General features: G+C 37.2%; 1 protein-coding gene across 2 annotated transcripts in view; it reads right to left on the reverse strand.

Moving 5' to 3' along the window:
• The window catches only part of LOC113233691 (pleckstrin homology-like domain family B member 2), a 169,109-nt gene that overhangs the window by 53,829 nt on the left and 93,270 nt on the right, over window positions 1-22,010 (reverse strand). Inside the window, exons 1-9 of one of the 2 annotated variants that reach the window (XM_026468871.1) lie at window positions 13,517-14,049; window positions 12,828-12,933; window positions 12,238-12,358; window positions 10,562-10,725; window positions 8,139-9,292; window positions 6,643-6,842; window positions 6,191-6,319; window positions 4,542-5,824; window positions 2,953-3,409 (exon numbers count right to left, since the gene is read on the reverse strand). In XM_026468871.1, coding sequence (XP_026324656.1) covers window positions 2,953-3,409; window positions 4,542-5,824; window positions 6,191-6,319; window positions 6,643-6,842; window positions 8,139-9,292; window positions 10,562-10,725; window positions 12,238-12,358; window positions 12,828-12,933; window positions 13,517-14,035 — 4,133 coding nt within the window. In that variant the 5' untranslated portion in view covers window positions 14,036-14,049. Of the gene's footprint in view, window positions 1-2,952; window positions 3,410-4,541; window positions 5,825-6,190; window positions 6,320-6,642; window positions 6,843-8,138; window positions 9,293-10,561; window positions 10,726-12,237; window positions 12,359-12,827; window positions 12,934-13,516; window positions 14,050-22,010 lie in introns of those variants that run through there. The other variant, XM_026468870.1, reaches the window with a different exon arrangement.

A 22,010-nucleotide genomic window follows, 5' to 3' on the forward strand; every position in this document is an offset into this window, starting at 1 on the left:
CTTCGACTCTGCGCCCGTGCGAGTTAAGCCTAATTTCCTTTGTGTAATTAACTTAACATTGATTTGTGAAAGAATAATTTATTGTAATTTTATTTGTCTATTTTTAACTGACTTCAAAAAAGGGAGGAGATTGTCAATTCGACGGTATGTTTTTTTTTTAATTTGAAGAAAATATTCCACCTCCAATAGTGGCAAACTAGCAGATGAATGACTTCTTAGGTCGGTTTGTTTAGTACACTGTACTGAGATTATTAATTTTCATTTAATCTATGCATGTTTTTGTATTTTTTTTATATAACTATGCAGTTATATAAAAAAAATCAATGTTTTTAAATAACTCGATTAAAAATTAATTTATAATCAGGTTACAAAGACCCGTAAATACGTACCATATAGACTAACAAACATAATAATATAAGACAACACAATTGGACGTAGTTAAACTAAAAGGTTCCAATCCACATCCACTCACTTTCCGAGATATAGGTTTTTGAAGTTTAAAAGTGTTTCTCACTCTTGTTTTATTTTCAAAACTTAAAATGTCATGTAACTCCAGAGATATTTAATTAAATTTTTATTGAATTGATATTCAATTATTTTTTGTGAAATTACTCCACTAGTTTGTTATAATTATTAATACAAAGATCGAACACTCAGAAAAAATCCGTGGCTTAGTTGGTATAGCGTCTGGCACGGTATGCAAGAAGACGTCTCGGTTCGAATCCGACCGGATCGAAGGAATTTTTTCTGAGTGTTTTTTCTGAGTGTTCGATCTTTGTATTAATAATTATAACAAACTAGTGGAGTAATTTCACAAAAAATAATTGAATATCAATTCAATAAAAATTTAATTAATACAGTGAATAGCGACATCTCTCGCCAGGACTGGTAGCTGTAAAGGTACTAACTGGGTAATAAATCTGTAATAGATTTCTCATAGATGACGCTACGACTAAAAAGTCGTTGAAAGACCAAGTACAAAGACACGACGCAAGCACATAGAAAAATTCGTGAGGTCCGTTGGTTCGTTCCGTGGCTTAGTTGGTATAGCGTCTGGCACGGTATGCAAGAAGACTTTGGTTCGAATCCGACCGGATCGAAGGAAATTTTTTCTGAGTGTTTTTTCTGAGTGTTCGATCTTTGTATTAATAATTATAACAATCCAGAGATATTTATTTATGTTTATACGTTGGATTTTTTGCTCATCTATGAGGTTAGACTTTAGGAACCGTTTGGTACATATAACTAATTTTTTGATAATTTTGTGGATTGGATCCTTTTTGCTTAACTGCGTCCAATTAATTAATTACACATATCGACTGCAACGTGTGACGCAACACGGGTATCCGGTAACCGATCTCGGAAAAATCGGTACTCTTCGGCCAAAAGTCCTCCTTCATGAAAGTCGATAGATAAAATATCATTGTTTCAAAATAATAAATAAAACAAGCGAGTGTTTCAACAATAGCACGCTATAAATTAGTATATAGGTCCCCTACATACGGATGTATGATGAATTGATGACGAATACCGAGTGTTATTAATGCCTATTGGGTAACGCCTAATTTATTGTAATAGATATTGATTTGTTATTTTTTCTAGTAGTGTTAAAAATAGACACAACGTACTATTAAAACTTTCGAATCATTCCCTATTCTCTTCAAGTAGCAATAGTCTCTTGTGAAGTTCGTCCAGGGAAATACCGAAAGCAGTAATGAAAGCATAACTGCGTTCCCGCTTTGAAGGATAAGGCTCAAACTTCATGTCAATTGTGTAGAGTGAGACGGGAGCTACGGGAATAGACAACCACACCAATTGCCTGGTCTCATAATAGGTAATTCCCAAGCGTTGCTATTGCAGTGAATTTTGGTAGCTGTATTTTTCAGCTCATTTAGCAGGAAAATCAAAAAACTGCTTCAACATCGCAAGATTATAATGATTTGATTGATATTGATGACATTTTTATGGGTTAATCATTTGTAAACTTAAGAAAAATATATATTTAAAACGCAATCTCATATATTGTTTTGGTTTAGCCAGATTTGGCAACTTTATCCAGATTTTTTTTATAAAACCAAGTGACGGAACGAATAAGTCGTGCGCCTGGTAGTAAGCGACACGCCTATCCATAACAGTTGCAGTGCCACTTAGAGCATTAAATCGCAAAGATCTTAGGGGCCCATTTAAAGCTTTAAATCGCAAAGATCTTAGGTGCACTGCCACTGTGCTCGTCGCCCTGAGACATAAGTTGACAAAACCCATGTGCCTGTAATTTCACCAGCACCCTTACTGTTTGACGGCAGAAATAGATAAGGTGGCAGTACTGCCCCGGTCGAAACGTCTCACAAGGAGCTCTACTGCTACTAAAAAAATAATTTCTTAGAATCTCGCAACTTTTCGACTTAGGTTTAGCTACTTCCTCCTTGGGCAAAGTGGCAACACTGGAATTCCCGGTCCTAGGAGTAGTAGAGCAACGGAATTCACTCAGGGGCACTTCCTTGAATACCTTGACCAGAAACAATTTAGAAAAGTTCGTTTCCCAAATTGATCTTACCGGGAATCTAACCCGGGGCTTCCTCATCCAGCGCCCACAGTGCAAACCGTTGGATTTTTCTGAAATACGAGCGACTTATTTTTTGGCTCTTATCTAGTTTTACAATTGACATAAAGATCATTATGTAAAGGCGCCAAAAATGCACTTGATCAATTAGCTTATCAAATTTTAATAGATCGCTCTAAACGGTAATAACTCTGTGCGGTATCAAAAACAATGGGGGTCGTCGGGGATGACGTTTGCGTGTTTGAAGTTTGAATTTAAAACAAACAAATAATGATAAATTTATCAAAAAATGAAACTTTGTTTCTATTTATATTTATCATGTTTTGTAAAGTCATAGAACAAAAATTATTGTTTACTGTAGTTGTAGTCTAAGTATAAAGAAATGTACCTACCTCTCCTCAAACATAGTAGAACTGGTCATGTTGAAGCTATCATCCACCAAACTTGAGTCTTCTAACGTCCTGTCGTTTCGATTAATAATTTCTCTGTCATTCCTAATTTCATTTCTGTGAACCACATCATTTCGGTAACTGTCGTTTCTGTGATCTACGTCACCAGGGTAGCTGTGATTTATATCGTTTTTGTGATCTTTTTCTCTGTAATAATCATTTTTCTGGCCAACTTTGTCGTTTCTGAGGTCCGTGTTGTGATTTCGCTGGTCTGCTTTCTCATTTCTATAGAGGTCTTTGTCGCTTCTGCCGAAATCGTTGGGCAGGCTCAGGCAATGATCGCTTTCGATAGATTTTGATTGTTCTCTGCATTTTTGGTCCCAGAGTTTTTTGGTTTCGTCTTGAACACGCCGTTTAAGTTCCGATATTTTTTCACGTTCGTTTTCTATTACTTGACACCCTGAAATAAATTAAGATCAGTAAACATGCCAATAGTATATCTTTGAAATGGAATTGGGAGTTTTTCTTTACGATATTTTGCAGTTGGCTGCTGCTGGCTTTAACCGGCCAAAGAGTAAAATGGGCGAGCTGAAGGCTTTTAATTGTGGATGTGGCAAAAGGCTCCGTTCGCGACTTAAGATTTTGGGGTAAAACTTTACAACGCGTTTTAGAAACTATCGTCAATCCATCTATTAGCATAGTCTCAAATTACAACGCCACCTATTGATATAGTCTCAAACTACGACGCCAATTATTTTGTCTCTACATAAGGAAAATTCCTTAACGAAATTAACGGAGTGTCACTCCTTCTAACACTAGACCGTTCTTAGTTATTAACACTAGACCGTTCTTAGGTATTTTCCTAAATTAGTCATAGTAGCAGAAATTGAACAGATCGGTCAGACAAAATACACAAGTAAATGTGACGTGGTATCGTACCAGGAAGTCCAAGATAAAGCACACCGATCAGTAAGGAATTTCTCTTTTTCTAAATTCTATTCTTTGGGAGAATATCTAGCGATTGAATAGTGAGAGTATTTCGATTTCCATTCAATATAACTTCTGTTATTATGCAATATCTATTTGGATTGGCATAACAGCTCCGATTGGTTGTATAATATGTTTGATTTTACATCGTCATTTACACATTATAGTTATTTACGATTTTTTTTATTGAATTCATATACAATTATTTTTTATGTGAAATTACTCCTCTAGTTTCTTATAATTATTAATACAAACATCGAACAATCAGAAAAAATTTCTTCGAATTTATTTTTGCCTCTAGTTACCAAAAGGTTGGCAGTTACTTCTTCTAAAGATCAATTTTGCTACCCTAAGGCGGTATGCACCAGGGCGTAAAAGTCAAATTCCATTGACTTTTACGCCCTGGTGCATGCTTCTTTTAACGAAGTTTTTGTTGATTTCTTCTATAGAAGATGATATGACGTAATTATGCATGTTTAGTATTTCCCTTATATAATGCCATATAAATATATTTGTAATATACATGGCCAAATGTATGTACATTACGATCCTAAATATAATTTGTTTCTATATAAAACAAAGCGAGTTTAAAGATAGAAACATACCTTGTTCTTCGAGCATTTCCATTCTTTTTCGTTCAATTTCCATCAAACTATCCAGCGTTCTCTTTCCAAGCGAATTCATGTCGGTGTCACTCGAAAGTATTGGAGCGTCCATAGTGACTTTGGAGATTCTATCAATGTCATCTTGAGAAGGAATTTTGCCAGAGTCAGACATATTTTTAAATTCAGATATAGTAGTTTTTATATTAGGTTCGTCTCCACAGCTTTTTCTGTGCAATATCTTTGGTTTATCAGTGGAGGTTTTTCGTAAACTTTCGTATTTATCATTAACGTTGTATACGTTATTACCTGTGTTGGATTTCTCGACAGGCTCAGCTTCTTCTTTAATAGAGTTTTGTTTGTCAGGAGAAAGAGATTTGGCTTTGATGTATTTGTTTTCTGACATCGGTTTTGTGTTTTTCGTGAAACGACTTTTACTAACACAATCATTTTCATTCTCTTTGATATGATCACGAGATTTCTTGCCGAATGAGTCTTTTTTGATTATTTTACCAAGTGCGGCAAATGTAGGTATTTTGGAAGAGGAATTACTTTTAACAGGGCCAGTAGTTTTGTCCTTCTTTTTCGAATGACGTAAGCTGTTGAACTTATCCATAGAATTAGGATCTTCTTCAATAGTATCATTATTATAAAACATGTTTTCGTTTAAACTTTGAGACATAATGTCGACTTTTTCAGGTGACTTTAGTTTCTTTTTTCGTTTTAAAGAATCGAAATTCCGTTCCCAAAATCCTTTCTTCTCTTTTGAAGAAGTTGAAGACTTAGAAGGGCTTTCGCTATGTCTACTATCGTCAATTATGTCCGTTATGACACGCCTTTCAATATCGACAATCATAGACTGTGACATCCTGTCTATGGAATTGAATTTTTCTTTGATATGTTGAGTATGATCCTCGTAATTTGATACTTTTGTTATATCCAGATCGTCACTATCTGAGCTTTGTGGGGAATATCCAAATTCACCAGATTTGGCCCTGTTTTGATCCGTATAGAATGCACTATCAGGGGACTGTGTTCTTTCTATATCATTTAGTTTAGTCACAATAGGTTTTAACTCTTTCTCTATCGCCTGAACTTTGCTGGTCAATTCTTCGACTTGGTTTAATAATCTAACATATTCCGCTTGTAGTATTTTAGTTTCATCTAAAGCCGAGGTAAGATTGTCACTAGCCTCGGATTTTAGAGTTAATATTCTGGATTTTTGAGCTTCTATCCTTTTGGTAAGAAGGATTATTTCGTTTTGGAGGTCTTCTCTATTTGCCAGTCTGTTGAAGAAACGTTACGGTTAAATTTGCCTAATATTATCACGGATTAGTAATCTTGAAAAAGTTAGTTTATTTGTTTTTGTGTTATATGGTTTACAAATACACAGTTATGACTTATGATTATGACATATACAAAAAGGAACTTTAAAATAAGCAGATTTAAAATTAATTATTTTGTATGTTTTAATATATCTACTTCTATCCAATATAATTAATATGATTTTAAGCAAATGAATGCTGCTTATAATTCCCATATAGCTCTGCCATCGAGTCCTCTATTGTACAGTAACCAATGACAGTGTCTGTGGTGTTAGTGATCTAGATGGTTCTTTAGAATGGACTACGAACATCAGTGTGCATACTTACAATTCCGACTCCTCCTCCAAATGCTGGAACTCCAGGTCCTCAAATATCTTGGTCTCATTATCCAGTATGTCTTGAGCGTTCTGTAATTCTTCCACCGTGGCGACGTCATTTTTCATGTCTTTCTCGATTCTGTAAAGGAACAACCTGGTGTTAGAGTTATTTCTGCCATTTCCCACAATCATACGACATGTAAAACTACTATCAGAATCTTATAATGTAGGAAAGTTTTTTGTATTTAAAATTTTTTACACGACGCGACATTATTGTCTTTTAAAAATTGTTGTTTCGAGAATTACTACCATTATATTTTAAGTATATTGATGGTTTCGTTACACATGTAGTCGGTACCTACGTTAAGTTTGTTTTATAGTAAGGAAATTTTCTGATCCATGCCAGTTTGTCTTTCGTACATAATGTTGAATAAGTGTTGTTATACTATATTGGATCCTTACCTCTCCACCTTAAGCGTAGCAATTTCAACTCGATCTCTCAGCTCGTTCTGCCTCGTTTCTTGTTTCTGTTTCATCTGCTTGATCTCTTCTTCGATACTCCTCGCTTTCTCCATAAGATTAGCTTTTTTCTTCTGTTCAATGTTCAGAATCGCTATTTCTGAGTCGTATTCGCCTTTTATAAGGGCTTTTTCCATTTCCAACTGAAAGATATTACAAGTACTTAGCAACTTGATATGTTTTTAATAATAAGTTAACAAAATTAAAAAAAAATACTGTGGTGTATAGAAAATAAAGGTACGCTGCAGCGCGACTGCTCCCGCTATTATGACGATATATTAAATATCGGTGTGAATGGAGATATCGCATGCGCACGTTAACTATTCAAACGTTGTTTTATCCCTGTACAAAGTAGTGTAGACGTCACAATTACCATGATCGCATATGATAGCTAACCAATGACAGAACACTTGCAAGTACTAGACATCGTATCTTTGGTAAAATAAAGCCACATGTGATCATATGTCAAAAGTGCTTTATAGTACCTCAGCTCGTATTAAAATATTTCTCATACTAAATCGGTTCCATTGCGCGGGTCGAGCGGCAGGCATTTATTTGAGAATTTATATTTTTACGAACGAAAATAAAGCCATTTGGAAAATGTATAAGTACCGTATACTACACATGTTCCGTCTAGGTCAGTTGTTATAAAAAAATCATTTTCGCTTCTCATGCTCTTAAAGTTCGTATTTATGCTGGGTGTAGGCTGCATAAAACAGGATTTTTATGATCTAGTGCATAAAATAAAAAAACCATCACATTAAATATGTCTAATTGTTGTAATTTTACATTGAATTTTAATTAAATAATCGTTTATTTGTAACATTGCTGTTTAATTTCCTCGCAATCGAAATGAAAAGTAGAGTGTATAACCCGTTCATAAAACTCATTTTACCCTCGTCTTTAAGTATCCAATAAGTAAAATGACGCGTTTTGTGCACTTGTTATACAATCTACTATGGTATATGTAAAGTATCAATTGAATACAGCGATTTTCTTGGAAAATTTCGAGATTTGTGTTTTTTTTTCTATCGTGAAAATTTTTAGGACTCGTGTTTTCACACAGTATACTAATCAGTGTATGTATGTCTTCAATTTTTCTACACATATTTTCCAAAGTGATTGCTTCAAGATTTTCACTGTTATGCGAAATCAACCAAAGCCATTTGAGGTTGTATAGAGTCTTAAGCATAAAACTTATCAACTAACTACGTTATAGATAGACTCTTTAAAACTCAGAAGAGTCGACATTTTGCAAACATGGCCATATTATATTAAGGCGATATACTGAACGGCATTTGTTACCTAAAATTAAAAATGTCGCATTATCTCTAAAAAGTTATTTAAAGACAGGTGCAGTTTAACACAAGGGGTGACGCGTCTGCCTATATTCTCAATGTAACCCATAGTATCTTACGATATTTAAGGAACCAACTTACCTCTCTCAAAATATCATCTTCTTGTGACCTAATTTCAGTCATTTTATTCTTAATTTCATGTATTTCAGTTACCAATTTCTTCCTTTCATCTTTGAGTTTCTCATACTTGGTTTTCAGTTCTCCTACATTGTCATCTAACATACTGTCAATGGAATCAGCTTTGAAATCTAATTTCCTTATATCTTCGGTTATATTTTTTATTATGTTCTCTCTTTTGTTGTCTTTTAAATCTTTTTCGAATTCTTCCAATTCAGGTATATCTGCCATTAGTTCTTTTTTAACGTCTTCAAAGCTTTTATTTTTTTGCAATTTCTCTGGTAATTGGATCTCTTTTTCAATGAACACTTTAGTTTCTGTTATGTCATCTTTGAGAGAATTTCTTTTATTTGAATGGTTATCGCTCTGTTTTTTTTCTTCTTGTGACATGTCATATTGTCTCTTTTCATTTTGACTAACATTAGAAAGATATATCTGTTCTTTTTCCTCTTGTACAATTGCGTGAGATTGTTTGGGTTCGGCTTTGTTTTGTTTGTGGTCATCAGGCTTGGAGTGTCTAAGTTCTATGTCATTAGAAATGTCCACGTCATCAATCATGGGAATTTCTTCTTCTAAACTTAGTTGTTTTTCTATACCGATTTTTTCGGGTCTTTTAGGTTCTTTTGGACTTAGGTCTTTCTCTCTGTTAGACTGATGTTGTGTATTCATATTTTGATTTTGCAAACTCAAAATTTGGTTTTTCAAACTCGAATTCTGGTTTTGCAAGCACGAATTCTGCATTTGCACACTCAAATTCTGATTTTGTAAAGACAAATTCTGATTTTGCGAAGTCGAATTCTGATTTTGCTTATTCAAATTTTGGGATTTCTGGTTGATATCAAAATTAGGGCTTTTGTTGCTGTCAGAAGCTGGAGGCGTAGGAAAAATAAAATACTGCGGCGATGGTAGATTTTTATGAGCATAAGTGGTTTTAATCCTCGATCTTGGACTTTGAGTGTTTGGAGATTTTGGTTTGAGAAGGTTATTTCTGTTATAATAAACATTCTCATATGGACTTCCTATGGGTGAAGTGGATAGGTGCCTCTCACCATTTTGAAGTTTTCTTATCATAATTGGACTAGATAATTCCTGAGGACTTTCATCGAATACTGGGATACCTAGGAAAGAGTTATATAATTATTATTCCAGAATGCGGTAACCGCCATTTCATTACGAACCAACTGTTGTGGTTGGCAAGTCAGATTGTCCACCTGTTTATCACGGGACGTGGAAGCCATGTGATTGGTTCAGTTTGGAAATGTAGTATTTTCGCTCTAAAGCAAATGATAAACTCAGGCTTTATCGTGTATTGTTGACTTACACAGCATGGAATCACACTAATTGAGTAATGCCTCAAGCATGCATGACTTATGATGGAATATTATGCCCAACAGTGGCCAAGGTTTTTTGTAAAAGACTAGCATCATCTCAGGACTATATAACATCATAGACAAAAACTTTTGTTCCATGACTTTTAATAATTCATCAAATTTAATTTTCGTACACAAATATAAACAGATCACTCTAAACGGTGAAAACTCTGTGTGGTAACAAGGAAAGGTAGGGTTCGTCGGGGAAGAACGCTTGCACTATTGAACTTACTACCAAATATAGATCTAAAAAGTGTCAGATGGTACAATAAAAACTTAAGACTGAGTTTATTTTTGGTAAATTTATAATGTTTTGCAAAAAGTTACGCGAACTTAATTTTTGGTCCTGATTTTGATTCAAACCGGAATTGATCCGATCGGGTGGTCTCGAAAACAGATGGGTTTCTGAGCGAGAACATGAACCTGATTCTTACTATATCTTTCTAATTTGTGAGTTAAATCAAGTATTTCCGATTAGAAATGTCAAAAGTTTCCGATCGACCATTCCGACGCCTTACTTTCTCAAACTAAGTGTTTGAGAAACCTTATAAAGATTCAGGGGGTGGCAAAAAATTCTATTTATTTTAATTTTCTTATAAAGGGTGTTAATTTGGACGCATTACTTTAAGAATAGGCAAAAGCCAGTGTGTGAATATGAAGGAAATTTGATGTGAAATCAGCCTGAATAATTTGTATGTACAATCCATTTCAGTTACTTTGTTTTTTAAGATACGAGTTTGAGAAAGTAAGGCGAGTAAGGTTTTTTACTTTTTACGAGCAGAAGGCTCATAACCCGTAGGTTAGCGGCGCACGGGCGGGCGCCGTATTTACATGAGAGAGAGAGAGAGAGAGAGAGAGAGGCATATACACAGGTCCTCCCTGTCTCTTTAACTTATGTTTAGGACGTACATTTACCCAAACTATGTATAAAGGTTGACTTCGAATAAATGTCAATCACCGGGCATTTCACTTCTCCAACTAACAACCATCCGAGCATCAGCTACACACTTTACTTACCAATTTCATCCATTCGGCCAACGTTTTCATAATTATTTTGGTGTCTAATCGTGACTTCTGGTGTAAGCTGCTCGTGAATATCGAGGTTTTCGTAGCTGCTCAGATTCCTTTGAATTGGTAGCGACTGACTTAGTGAATTGTTTCGGCTGTGACTAGTTTCGAATCTGGAAAATATATATCAGGTTACAATCTTGATTGTAATGAAAATTAAACTTACAAACATTGAAGTTTACTTAGATAGTAAACTTCAATGGTTTCCACATATATCTTCCCTGGCCAGCAGATTAAGCTCCGCTGCTTACGCAGTCCGCAGAATACGTGAGTTTACCGATGTTAGTACTGCTAGACTAGTTTACTTTAGTTACTTCGTAAGTTTTAGAAAAATCATATTACAAAATTGAAGACACTACATACATCTTTATCTAACACGTAGTTAGATAAAGATGGTATGGAAAGACGACATGGCTCCAGACAAATTTGATTCAAAGTGTATTACATAGCATTTAAGTTTATTTGAAAAGAGCAATCCCTAGAGTTTCTTGCTCGTTCTTCTCAGGGAGGTCAGCGTAGTGAACGAGCAGTAGCTTAAATGTGACGTTTTCAAGTGTAAATTTATTTTACCTATAGAATAAACAATCTTTGACTTTGACTTTGATTTGATTCATTTATTTTTTTGTGAAATTACTCCGCTAGGAAATGAAACTATTTTTCCGGATTTAAATAGCGTATATTTATTTTTTCAAACAAACCAACGTTTCGGGCCCTTTACAGGTCCCATGGTCACGGTTGACTGAAAATATATATATTGTTGTGAAATCTTCGAAATATACGTGAAAAAGTTACTTATTCGATTTACTGAGTGAATGATTTAGAATTTTAACCAAACAGTTTTGTTTACTTTTTGTTCCAAATGGATTGAAACAGACTTTAGGTACCTTTACAGCTACCAGATGCTGATAAGAGATGTCGCTTTATACATTGTAATAATGAATATTATGATACTTTTCTAACATGATATTCATTTATTTTTTATTAAATTACTCCATTATACTTCGCACGCTTTCTAAGGCGTGTGAGCCTTCTTCGACATGAGAGTTTTCATCACCACAAACATTCACAAATTGTATACAAATCTATCTCAATGCTAAGTTTAATTAACTTTTCAATGTATACAGAGATCCATATACAAGGCATGACAAGCTTTTAACTTTAAGATGAGTACGTATAAGTAATACATGTTTTAAAAAGTACGAAAGCATTTGTCCACAATTTCACCTGACAACGCATAGCGATGTGGTCGAGGACTTCAAGGCCTATAAAGTGCCTGTTTACACTACCCTTGAAAAGGTCAAGTTAAATTTGACGAGTCAAACTATAGTTAATGAGATATAATTAACATCATTGGTTTGACTTTGTTTTTTTTTTTTCATAATTTTGTAATAATAACGCGCGCACACTCATAGTCCCGCACAAGGTAAACCCTGTATCCCGGGTGCCATGAACACCCTCATAGACAACCACAAATTACACCCAAACTCACGAGAGAAATAAATGTAGGACATACAAATATTTCTCGCGGCACGGGAATCGAACCCGGGACCTCTGCGTGGCAGTCCGACATGGTAACCGTTCTGCCACGAAGGCAGTTTATATATTCTATACTATATTCTACTCACTTGTAATAGCCGTCGCTGGTCTGCACAAAGTTGGGGTTGTTGTAAGCGACGCTACGAGGTAGGGAGCCGTTGGTGATGATCTTGTTATGAGGTCGTTTCTCAGTCGGTGTTACAGGAATGCCTGTAACCGTAAATCAAATTCTGATAAGCTACGAGCTTTATACACCGACCGCTTGCTGGTGGTATTGTGGATAGTCGTGCAGTTTAAGTGTCGTGGCACGACAGACTGTCGTGACAATGGGAAATGCTATAACGACAGTTGTCCAACGATAAATACAACGTCGCGAAAAAAATGTTACGACAGATAATCGCAGCTCTAAAAGATTCTGTCACGCTAACGACAAGGCGGCTGCCGTGAACCGATAAATTGTCGACACGATCTAGTGGGAACAGCTAGACACGACAGTCGTTCAACGATAAGGTAAAACGTCCACGACACAGTCACAGATAGTCGTGATATGGGAACAAACGAAACGCGACAGTCGTTTAAGGATAAATAAAACGTTACAACACAATGGGAACACGCCCTTACGCTTCCGTTCTGAACAGGGGCGCTATACTTTTTTCAATACAAAGTAATTTGAGCCTACCTGAGGCGATCTGTCTCTCGTACTCAGCACACATGTTGAGGATTTCTTCCAACCGTGCAGTCTCGGCTTCCTTTTGCTCTTCTTCTTTTATTCTGTCTTGGTATGCCTGGAACAATGGTTAGACGGTTCAGTCAACATTCAAGATCAAACTCGTATAAAAATAATAATAATTAGTTTCTTAATTTAATTTATTTACTTAAAACCTAAAATACATTAATGGCCGTTTTGACAGTTTACAATAGTAACGTCAAACCTCAATTAAATGAGAGTCGCATCTTTAAGTTATTAGCTTTATAACTGGTATTGCGAGGGGTAGCTGATTAAAAAGTGATAAAAACGAAAATAAAAATGTTTACTTAATATATCGTCAATTGGAAACTGCTCCGTTTTGCATTGAGCTTTGACGGGAGTTTGCCGGAGGTAGAAGTTGTGCTGGACATGTTTTTAAAATCAAAATAAGTCTGCTTTTAGTAAAATTTTGTACCTACGGTATTTAAGGTGCTTTCTCTCCGTGTGGCATAGTCGTGCGACTCATTATATAATAGTGCATAAGTATGTTGTACAACCAAGAACACATAATATCGATAGTTTGAGCATATCCAGCTCGATACTTTCGAATATCACTATTAAATTGCACGTGCTCGTGACTGTAAAAGTCAGTAAAAAAAAGTGTTATATTATCTACTCACCATTCCACAAAACAATTTATCGATCTTCTTAATAATATTATTGTAAATCTCATTCCTAACATACAATTGATTAAACTGACTGTACTTTAAGTCATTGCCAACTACCATAACGTTACTATTATGTATAGTTTTATTATGAATGCTAGCAACATTGTCGGCCATCTTTGACAATTCCATTTTCAAATTTTCGTAAGACTGTTTGATTTCCTTTTCTAAATTGATTATTTTATTGTCTATGCTATTCTCGTGGTCTCTGGTTTCCTTGATATAGTGATTGGTTAGTATAGTATTTACGGTTTTATACATTTTGATATCATTTCTTATTTTATGTACTGTATCGAGCTTCTCGTTCACAGAGTTGGCAATATCGATTATTCTTTCGTAATCTTTCGGTTCGTATGTGGTAATTATAATCGATTTCAGCTCTTTTAACGCTAGTGTGTTCTTCTTAACAGTTTGAGTGAAGAATTTTAGTAAGTTTTTGTTTACAGGCCTCTTTTTTGATGATTTCAACGCCATTTTGATTTTGTTTTATAAGTTACACTCCAGAGTTCAAAATCATTACTAATTTTTCAGTTAAGTTTGAACTCGCGATTAGAATTACACTCAGCATTGCACTTTGCACTTTCACTTTGTTTTTAATTAGACACTGTTTGTAAGAAACTTTCCGGACTATTTGTATCATCAGCTACCACTGATGGAACGAACGGAACTGTGACATTTTTATTATTAAACTAATTAATTAGTTTAATAATAAAAATGTCATAGAGTCACACGTTCAATATCACGTTGAGAACCAAACGAATTGTACAAACCAAACTAGCGTCGAAATAGAAAGTGCGGATTGGTCTGATTGTCATTGACAGCTATATCGAATTACATTAAGACAGTTAATAAAAAAAATGTGTTATTTGAGAACACTATCAATGTGACAACAGTGCCTCTACACGTGGCGTAGCGTGGGGGGTGCTGAGGAGAGCATGGCCCCAGGCGGCATAGCCATGGGCATTTAGGCCTGGTCTGGCGCAGGCCACATCGCCAAGTTTTATTTTAACGCACGCACTCAACGTAGCCCCGGACTAGAGAAACCCTGTGTCGCGGGTGCCATGGACGCACACATAGACAAACACAAATTACACCCAAACTCATGAGAGAAACAAATGTAGGCCATACAAATATTTCTCCTAGCCTGGGAATCGATACTGGGGCCTCTGCGTGGCTGTCCGGCATGGCAACCGTTCGGCCACGGAGGCAGTTAAACAGTGGCACAGTGTTGTCAGCGCACCAACTACTTCGCGCGCAATTAAAGATATAGCCATATAACCAGAAATAGACGAAATGGCATTTAATTTATTTGAAAACTATTCTGCCAAATCATTCCGGTGACATCTGCGCTCCGATTAGCCAGCGCGAATTCGAAACAATTGACGGGTGTCGTCAATTATTTCACTTCAAATCGATCAGTTTAACTTGAGCTTTCTTATAATGGACGAAAATTTAAAATTACATATTTAATATTTAATTACCGATGAAATATGATTCCGTTTGTTTTATAATTAGATGTTTTGCTGTTTTTTCCACACCACCGAATGGAACAGCCCTCCGTAGTTAGAAATATTATTATCTTTATTACAATAAATACAGAATATTTTTGGGACATACGGAGACGTACACACGGGTCAGTTGTTGTTGTTGCTGTACTATTTCAGCTTTCTAATTTGTGATTTCAGTGCAAACGAGAATTGATATTTAAAAGTGATATGAAGCCCGTTTGCCTGATGAGTTGCCAGGGAGGGATGTCCCTTATTTCGTCTCTATTTCTGGTTATATACTCGATGGCTGAGATCCATCGAGAAGCTACAGTACTCCGTATTATCAAGGGCAAGTTACTACACGTTTATTATTGAATATTAGTACAGTCTTTTGGTAATACGTGGAAAATTTTAGGCAAGCTGGTGGATGTCCAGTTATATGGACGTCTCGTCACTGCCCAGTAGTTATCATGATGATTATTTTATTTTATTTTATTATCTTAGGGGAGCTTATAGCTACTTTTACAATATGGATCTAAATATAAATAATCAGACCCCAATTAAAGGCTACCACATATAAATTGATGTTTAATTAACCAGTAATAAAAACAAATTAAAAATTTTACTGCAATAAATTACAGACATCCCGTGGTAGCATAAGGGCGCATTTATTCAACACGAATTTCATCGCGTTCACGCCGCGCAGGGACCGCGTGAAATAAATGTCATGGCAAAGTAAGCTCCATTTGTTTAGGTTTTAACGAACTATTTAACATTTAAGGTTTTAACTAACTAACTTTATGTTTTAAGCGCCCATGATGCTCTAAATGATAGAGCAGGACCTCTCGCTGCCGGGCATGGTTGCCGCCATGCTCGGTAGCGAGGAGTCCTGGGAAGCGGTGGCCTCCTTTTGCGTATAGGTTATGTCGCAAAAGGAGGCCGCGGAGCGGATGCGTGAGGACGCGGCAGACGTACAGGGAGAAGGCGAAGGCAGTTCGCTGCTCGCCTGATCCCCTAGTGAGGCCAGCGGACTCTGGACTCCGGAGGCTGCATTGCACGGACTCACTCGTCTAGGGGGCGGGTCGGAGGACAACCTACCCGCCCTTCCGTTGGCGCGGGAGCCCAAGTGCAAGCTAGGGCGGCCGGGCGGCGTCGCGGTGAATGCGTGGGAAAATCAGCTATCCCACGGCGCCGACTCAACCGGCGAGAGGTAAACCCGGGGGGGTTTTTAGTGGGGTAGGCCCTCCAGTCTGAAGGGAAAGTCCCCCTATATAACCCCTGAGTCTCCCTTGGCTCATAGGTATCTATAAAGATTTCCACCCCGTCAAAAAAAAAGTATGCTGTAAATGAGGCTGGTTTGTTCTAGGTCTATGCGGCGATCGCGCGGTTGTATTATTCACAGGAATTTAAATGTTGTTGCCTAGTAAATAGAATTCAGATTCGCCATTAACATACGTGAAAGCGTGGTAACTGGGCGGTGGCCGCGCGAAAACTTTCGCGTCGTGTAACAGGGCGGTAATTGTTTGACCTACCGCCTCTCAAGCAGAGGTCGAGGGTTGGAATCCGGCTCGCACCTCCGGGTTTCTTGGAATTTATGAATTTATTATGAGCTTTTCAAACGCACGCAACGCATGCACGCACACACAAGCACGTACCCATCCACACACGCACTGTCACTATACACATGCCTTACAATTTTACTATTCCACGTTATAAGTAAATGATAATTTTAAACTTGTTTTTACATTTACGGAACGCAGTATCTATTAATTTATTTTATTTGTTAACACTATAAACGTTGTACCTAACACCAAACAGTGGTTAAAGATTAGGAAACACGTGAAATTATTTAATCACATTTCATGGACACGTCTACCATGCAAAGGTCGAAAACAATTATAAAAGGATACCGCAATGAAAATCTGCATTGTCAATTACAAAAATAATTTTCCACTTGATAATTAAATCTCTATACGCCAGGGGAAGAGTTGCGGGGTGCGGGAGGCACATAATTGTATTCATATAAGATAAGTCGTCGTTTCCATCCACAGTAATTGTTAATTTGTTTTTCGGTTATTATCTTTACGTCATTTGTTATCATTTGATAGTATCATTTCCTTATTTAATGTGGTATATAAGGATTGAATTATACTTTTGTTTTTATTACGTGTCGTACGAATGCCTTATTAGCAGAGATCAGAATTGACCAAGTACGTTTACTTTAACTTCAAGGAAGTAATATACGGGGTTATTTTTTAAACACTAACAACTTGTATTGACGAGTTGTATTCTTTTCAACTCGAGTTAACGTGACTGCTAACTCGAGTTAACTCGACTCTGTGTATAACAGAGCAACCGCGAGTCGCGAGTAGAACTCGAACCGACGATTCACCGAGTTGGGCACGAACGTGCCACGAGTGCGGCGCTACAGATGACACCGCGCAGCACACCTTAGAGGTGTGCAGCCGGTGGGATGAGCAGCGCCGCACTCTGACGGGGGCTGTAGGGCAGGACCTCTCGCTGCTGAGCGTGGTTGCCGCCATGCTCGATAGCGAAGAGTCCTGGGAGGCGGTGGCCTCCTTTTGCGCAGAGGTTATGTCGCAAAAGGAGGCCGCGGCTCCGGCGCAGACGTACGGGGAGAAGACGAAGGCAGTTCGCTGCTCGCCTGATCTGGGGGGCGGGACAGAGGACAACCGACTCGCCCCTCGGTCGGTGCGGGAGCCCTGGCGCAAGCTAGTGCGACCGGGCGGCGTCGTGGTGGTGAATGTTCACCGATCCCAGGGCGCCGACTCAACCGGCGAGAGGGAAACCCGAGGGGGTTTTAGTGGGGTAGGCCCTCCAGTGTGAAGGGAGAGTCCCCACATAACCCCTGAGTCTCCCTGGGCTCAGGGGTATCTATAAAGATTTCCCTCCGGTCAAAAAAAAAAAAAAAGACCGACCGACCGCGACTCGATCGTGTTCCGAAGGTCGCTGGAGTTAGTTCGAGTTCTTAAAAAGTAACTCGAATTGATTCGTTGTGGGAGAACTCGATTAACTCGAGAACTAAATTATAGAAAAACATATAAAAAAAAAAAAAAAAAAATAAACAACAATTTGTGTTCCATGACTTTTAACAAAACATGATAAATGTACCAAAAATGTACTTTTAAGTGTTTTTTGCACTATCCGACACTTTTCAACCGACTTCAAAAAAGGAGGAGGTTCTCAATTCGACTGTACTTTTTGTACGTAATAACGCGATAACTCGAATGGTTTTTGAAGATTCTTTTTTGTTGGAAAGAGAGTACCTCAGTTATCGAGTATATAACCAGAAATAGAGACGAAATAAGGGCCATACATTCGTGGTAACTCATCAGTGATACGTCACTTATAAATATCAACTCTCGTTTGCACTGAAATAAAGACAGGCCAACAACTGACCCGTGTATGTCTCCGTATATTCAAAAAAATATTATGTATTTATTTTAATAAAGATTATATATATCCACTCCATTCGGTGGTGTGGCGAAAAACAGCAAAACATCTAATTACAAAACAAACAAAATTAAATTTTATTGGTAATTAAATACGTAATTTTGCAATTTTCGTCCATTATAGCAAAGCTCAAGTTAACTGGAGGATTTGAAGTGAATTGACGACACCCGTCAATTGCTTCGAATTCGGGCTGGCCAATCGGAGCGCAGTTGTCACAGTAATGATATCGCAGAACAGTATTAAAAAAATTAAACGACATTCCGTCTCTATTTCTGGTTATATACTCGATGACCTTAGTATAGGTCCAATTTAAATTTGAAGAAAATGTTCCACCTCTAAGAGGATGAATCCGGATTCGCGACTTTTCGGTAACCGATTTCAATAAAACTTGGCAAATAGATGTAATTCCAGGAACTTCAGAGATTGTTTTTTATAACAAAGTTACAATAGTAAGTACGTGCAAGCGTCCTCTCCGACGATCCAGCGTTTTGCATAGTGATCACCGCTTAGAATAATGTATTGAAATATATTTATTTTTAATAAAATAAAAAAATAATTAATTAAAATCGTTTATTGCAGACAATATGCAGTCCATTTTGTTTGTAGTTCATGTTTTTATGAAATTAAAATGTATCCAATGATTAAAAGTTATTGAACAAAAGTTGTTGCATAATAATATGATGTTAGTAATACAGTCCTGGAAGGTTGTTAGTATTTTACAAGGAACGCTGTATTTAAAGTAGATAGTACCTCCCACTGAAATCTCGGAGTCATTTTTAATGGGTAACTAACTAGCAATTTTACTATGTTAGAGAAAACTTTTTATGAAAAAAAAAAAAAAAAAACGATCTCACAAGTTTGGTAATCCACTTTCGCTGTGTTCGCTGGTCTCCTCAACGAACCAAATCCTCGTCCAAATGAATAAGTATAATGCAACACACTCCTATGAGTGTATATATTCCCTGCAATAGGGAAACCCTGTGTCGCGGTTGCCATGGACACACACATAGATAACTACAAATTACACCCAACTCACGAGATACACGTATTTCTCCCGGCCTGGGAAACGAACCCAAAACCTCTGCGTGGCAGTCCAGCATGGTAACCGTTCGGCCACGGAATCATACGAACCGAAACAGAAGGTGTCTGCTGTACACTGGTCAGGAATTCTTCTCATCTGTCTACCATTCCCATCATGCTCAGCTCAGTATGTGCTAAGTTTAATTGAAATCGGTCAATGGGAAATGGGTGAAGTTCAATGAATCCGATTCGTCCCCTAATTTACCACCTTTTGAGGAGGAATATTTTCTTCAAATTTTAATGGGACAACTTCTGAGGTACCCCTTTTCCAACAAAAAAAAGAACCTTCGACATCAGTTCACAAATGTCGGAGTAATTGCGTAACATAGATAAAAATATAATAAATAATATATATAAAACAGTCAAACTGATAACCTCCTCCTCTTAATAAAATATACTTCCACGTTGCTTTGCTACTCCACGACTTTGTTACGATACGACGACGTCGAATCGTGCAAAATAGCCAGTTATTTAACACGTTTTAGCCTCTGAACGGTTTGCGGACATACCAATAAATTTACTTTTTTTATTATTAACCGACTTTCCTCATAACATTCTAACAAAAAAATAATCATCAAATTCGGTTCACAAATCTCGGACTAATCGCATAACACACACACAGGAAAAAAAACCGATTAATTGAGAACCTTCTCCTTTATGAAGTCGAAAAAAATAGTAAGTTAATGTTAAATTAGGTCTGAACACTAAAAAATACTATAAATGGTCTGAAATGAATTTATTGTTTCTCAAAATATTCTCCGTTAGCGTTAATGCACTTCTTCATACGAATGAACCAATTTTGAAAACACTTATGCCACTCCTCCCTGACAATCTCTGAAACATATATTTCGTACGCCTCGACAGCCTCTTCAGGTGATGAAAATCGTTAACCACGTAACTGGTTCATAATTTTTGGAAATAAATAAAAGTCACAAGGTGCCAGGTCGGGACTGTACGCGAGATGGCTCATAAGGCCTATGTTGTTCACCTTCAAAAATTCTTTTCTCTGTCTGGCTGTGTGAGAACTGGCATTATCGTGGTGCAAGATGATACAGCGTTTACGGTTCTTTTTACGGAGTTTGTCAATAACTTCCGGCAAATAAATGGTCGTGTACCAATCACTATTCACGGTACAACGATTCTCCAAAGCAACAGTAGCCACGTGTCCAGTTTTATTAAAAAAATAAGCAATCATCCGCTTAGAGGCACTTTGCACGCGCGCCACTTTGATTGGTTTCAGCTCATCTCGAAAGACTCATACGCTGGATTGCTGCTTTGTTTTGGGATCGTAACTATAAATTCATGTTTCGTCACCAGTTACTATGTTCCACACCAAATTTGACACTCCTTCGTTGAATCTGGTAAGCATGGCATTGCACCAAGTGACGCGATCCGGATTTTGAGTCTCAGTCAAATTGTGTCGGATCCACCGAGAGCACAGCTTTTTCACACCCAAATGTTTGTGTAGTATTGATTGTATTTTACTCATGCCTATGCCTAAAGATGCCCGAATCTCATGGTATGTCAGATGCCTGTCTGTTTTGATCATACGGCGCGCAGCATCGATGGTTTTGTAGTCCACAGCAGTGGACGGGCGGCCATCACCAAATTCGTCATTGAGATTCACACGACCGCGTTTGAATTCTGCAAACCAGCTATAAACAGTCGTCTTGCATGGTGCTTCATTGCCAAAAGCAGTTTGAAGCCGAGCGAAGCTCCGCTGAGCAGTTATATTACACTTAAAGCCGTAGAAAATCATACTACGAAAATTTTCACGAGTTAAATCCATGGTGATGTAGACAACCAATTTCTAAAATGACGTCACAACGTAAAAACAAGTGACAGCCAGATGAAACAAACTGTATTCTACAGCCAAAGAGTTCCATTTTCAAATATTGTAATTACTTTTGAAATATTGTTTACGTAAATGGCCAGTTCCGGAAACTTATAGTGCGCCCTATATATAATAAGTAAGTAAGCAATATACACAGAACTATAATGAATTTAAAAAAAAAGAACGTTACACCACGTACAAGCAATATTAGTAACCTAGCCTTGCCGCTAGATGGCGTTGGGATCAAAATAGAACGCGCTATAGAAATGTTATCTAAATTAGGTACCATTTAAGTTCTAAAAGGTAATAATTAGCTTTGTACCAAATCATAGGGTCTATGAGTGGTATTCCAGAACTTCCACTGGATGAGATACTTGGATTAAAGCTCATAGCATCGTCGGCTGCCGCTTCGACCGGGTGTGACGGTATGCTAATGTCGAGGATTATGTTGATCATACAACTAAGTCAATAAAAGCAGTTGCTCATTTGGAGATTCAAACATCTTTCTTCACCCTTCCTCGCTTCGTACACCTATTACGTCGTATTTTTGCTAACTAAAATACCTAAATAAATT

This window comes from Hyposmocoma kahamanoa, unplaced genomic scaffold, assembly GCF_003589595.1.
Source record: "Hyposmocoma kahamanoa isolate Upper Pololo Valley unplaced genomic scaffold, ASM358959v1 79, whole genome shotgun sequence".
Lineage (NCBI taxonomy): Eukaryota > Metazoa > Arthropoda > Insecta > Lepidoptera > Cosmopterigidae > Hyposmocoma > Hyposmocoma kahamanoa.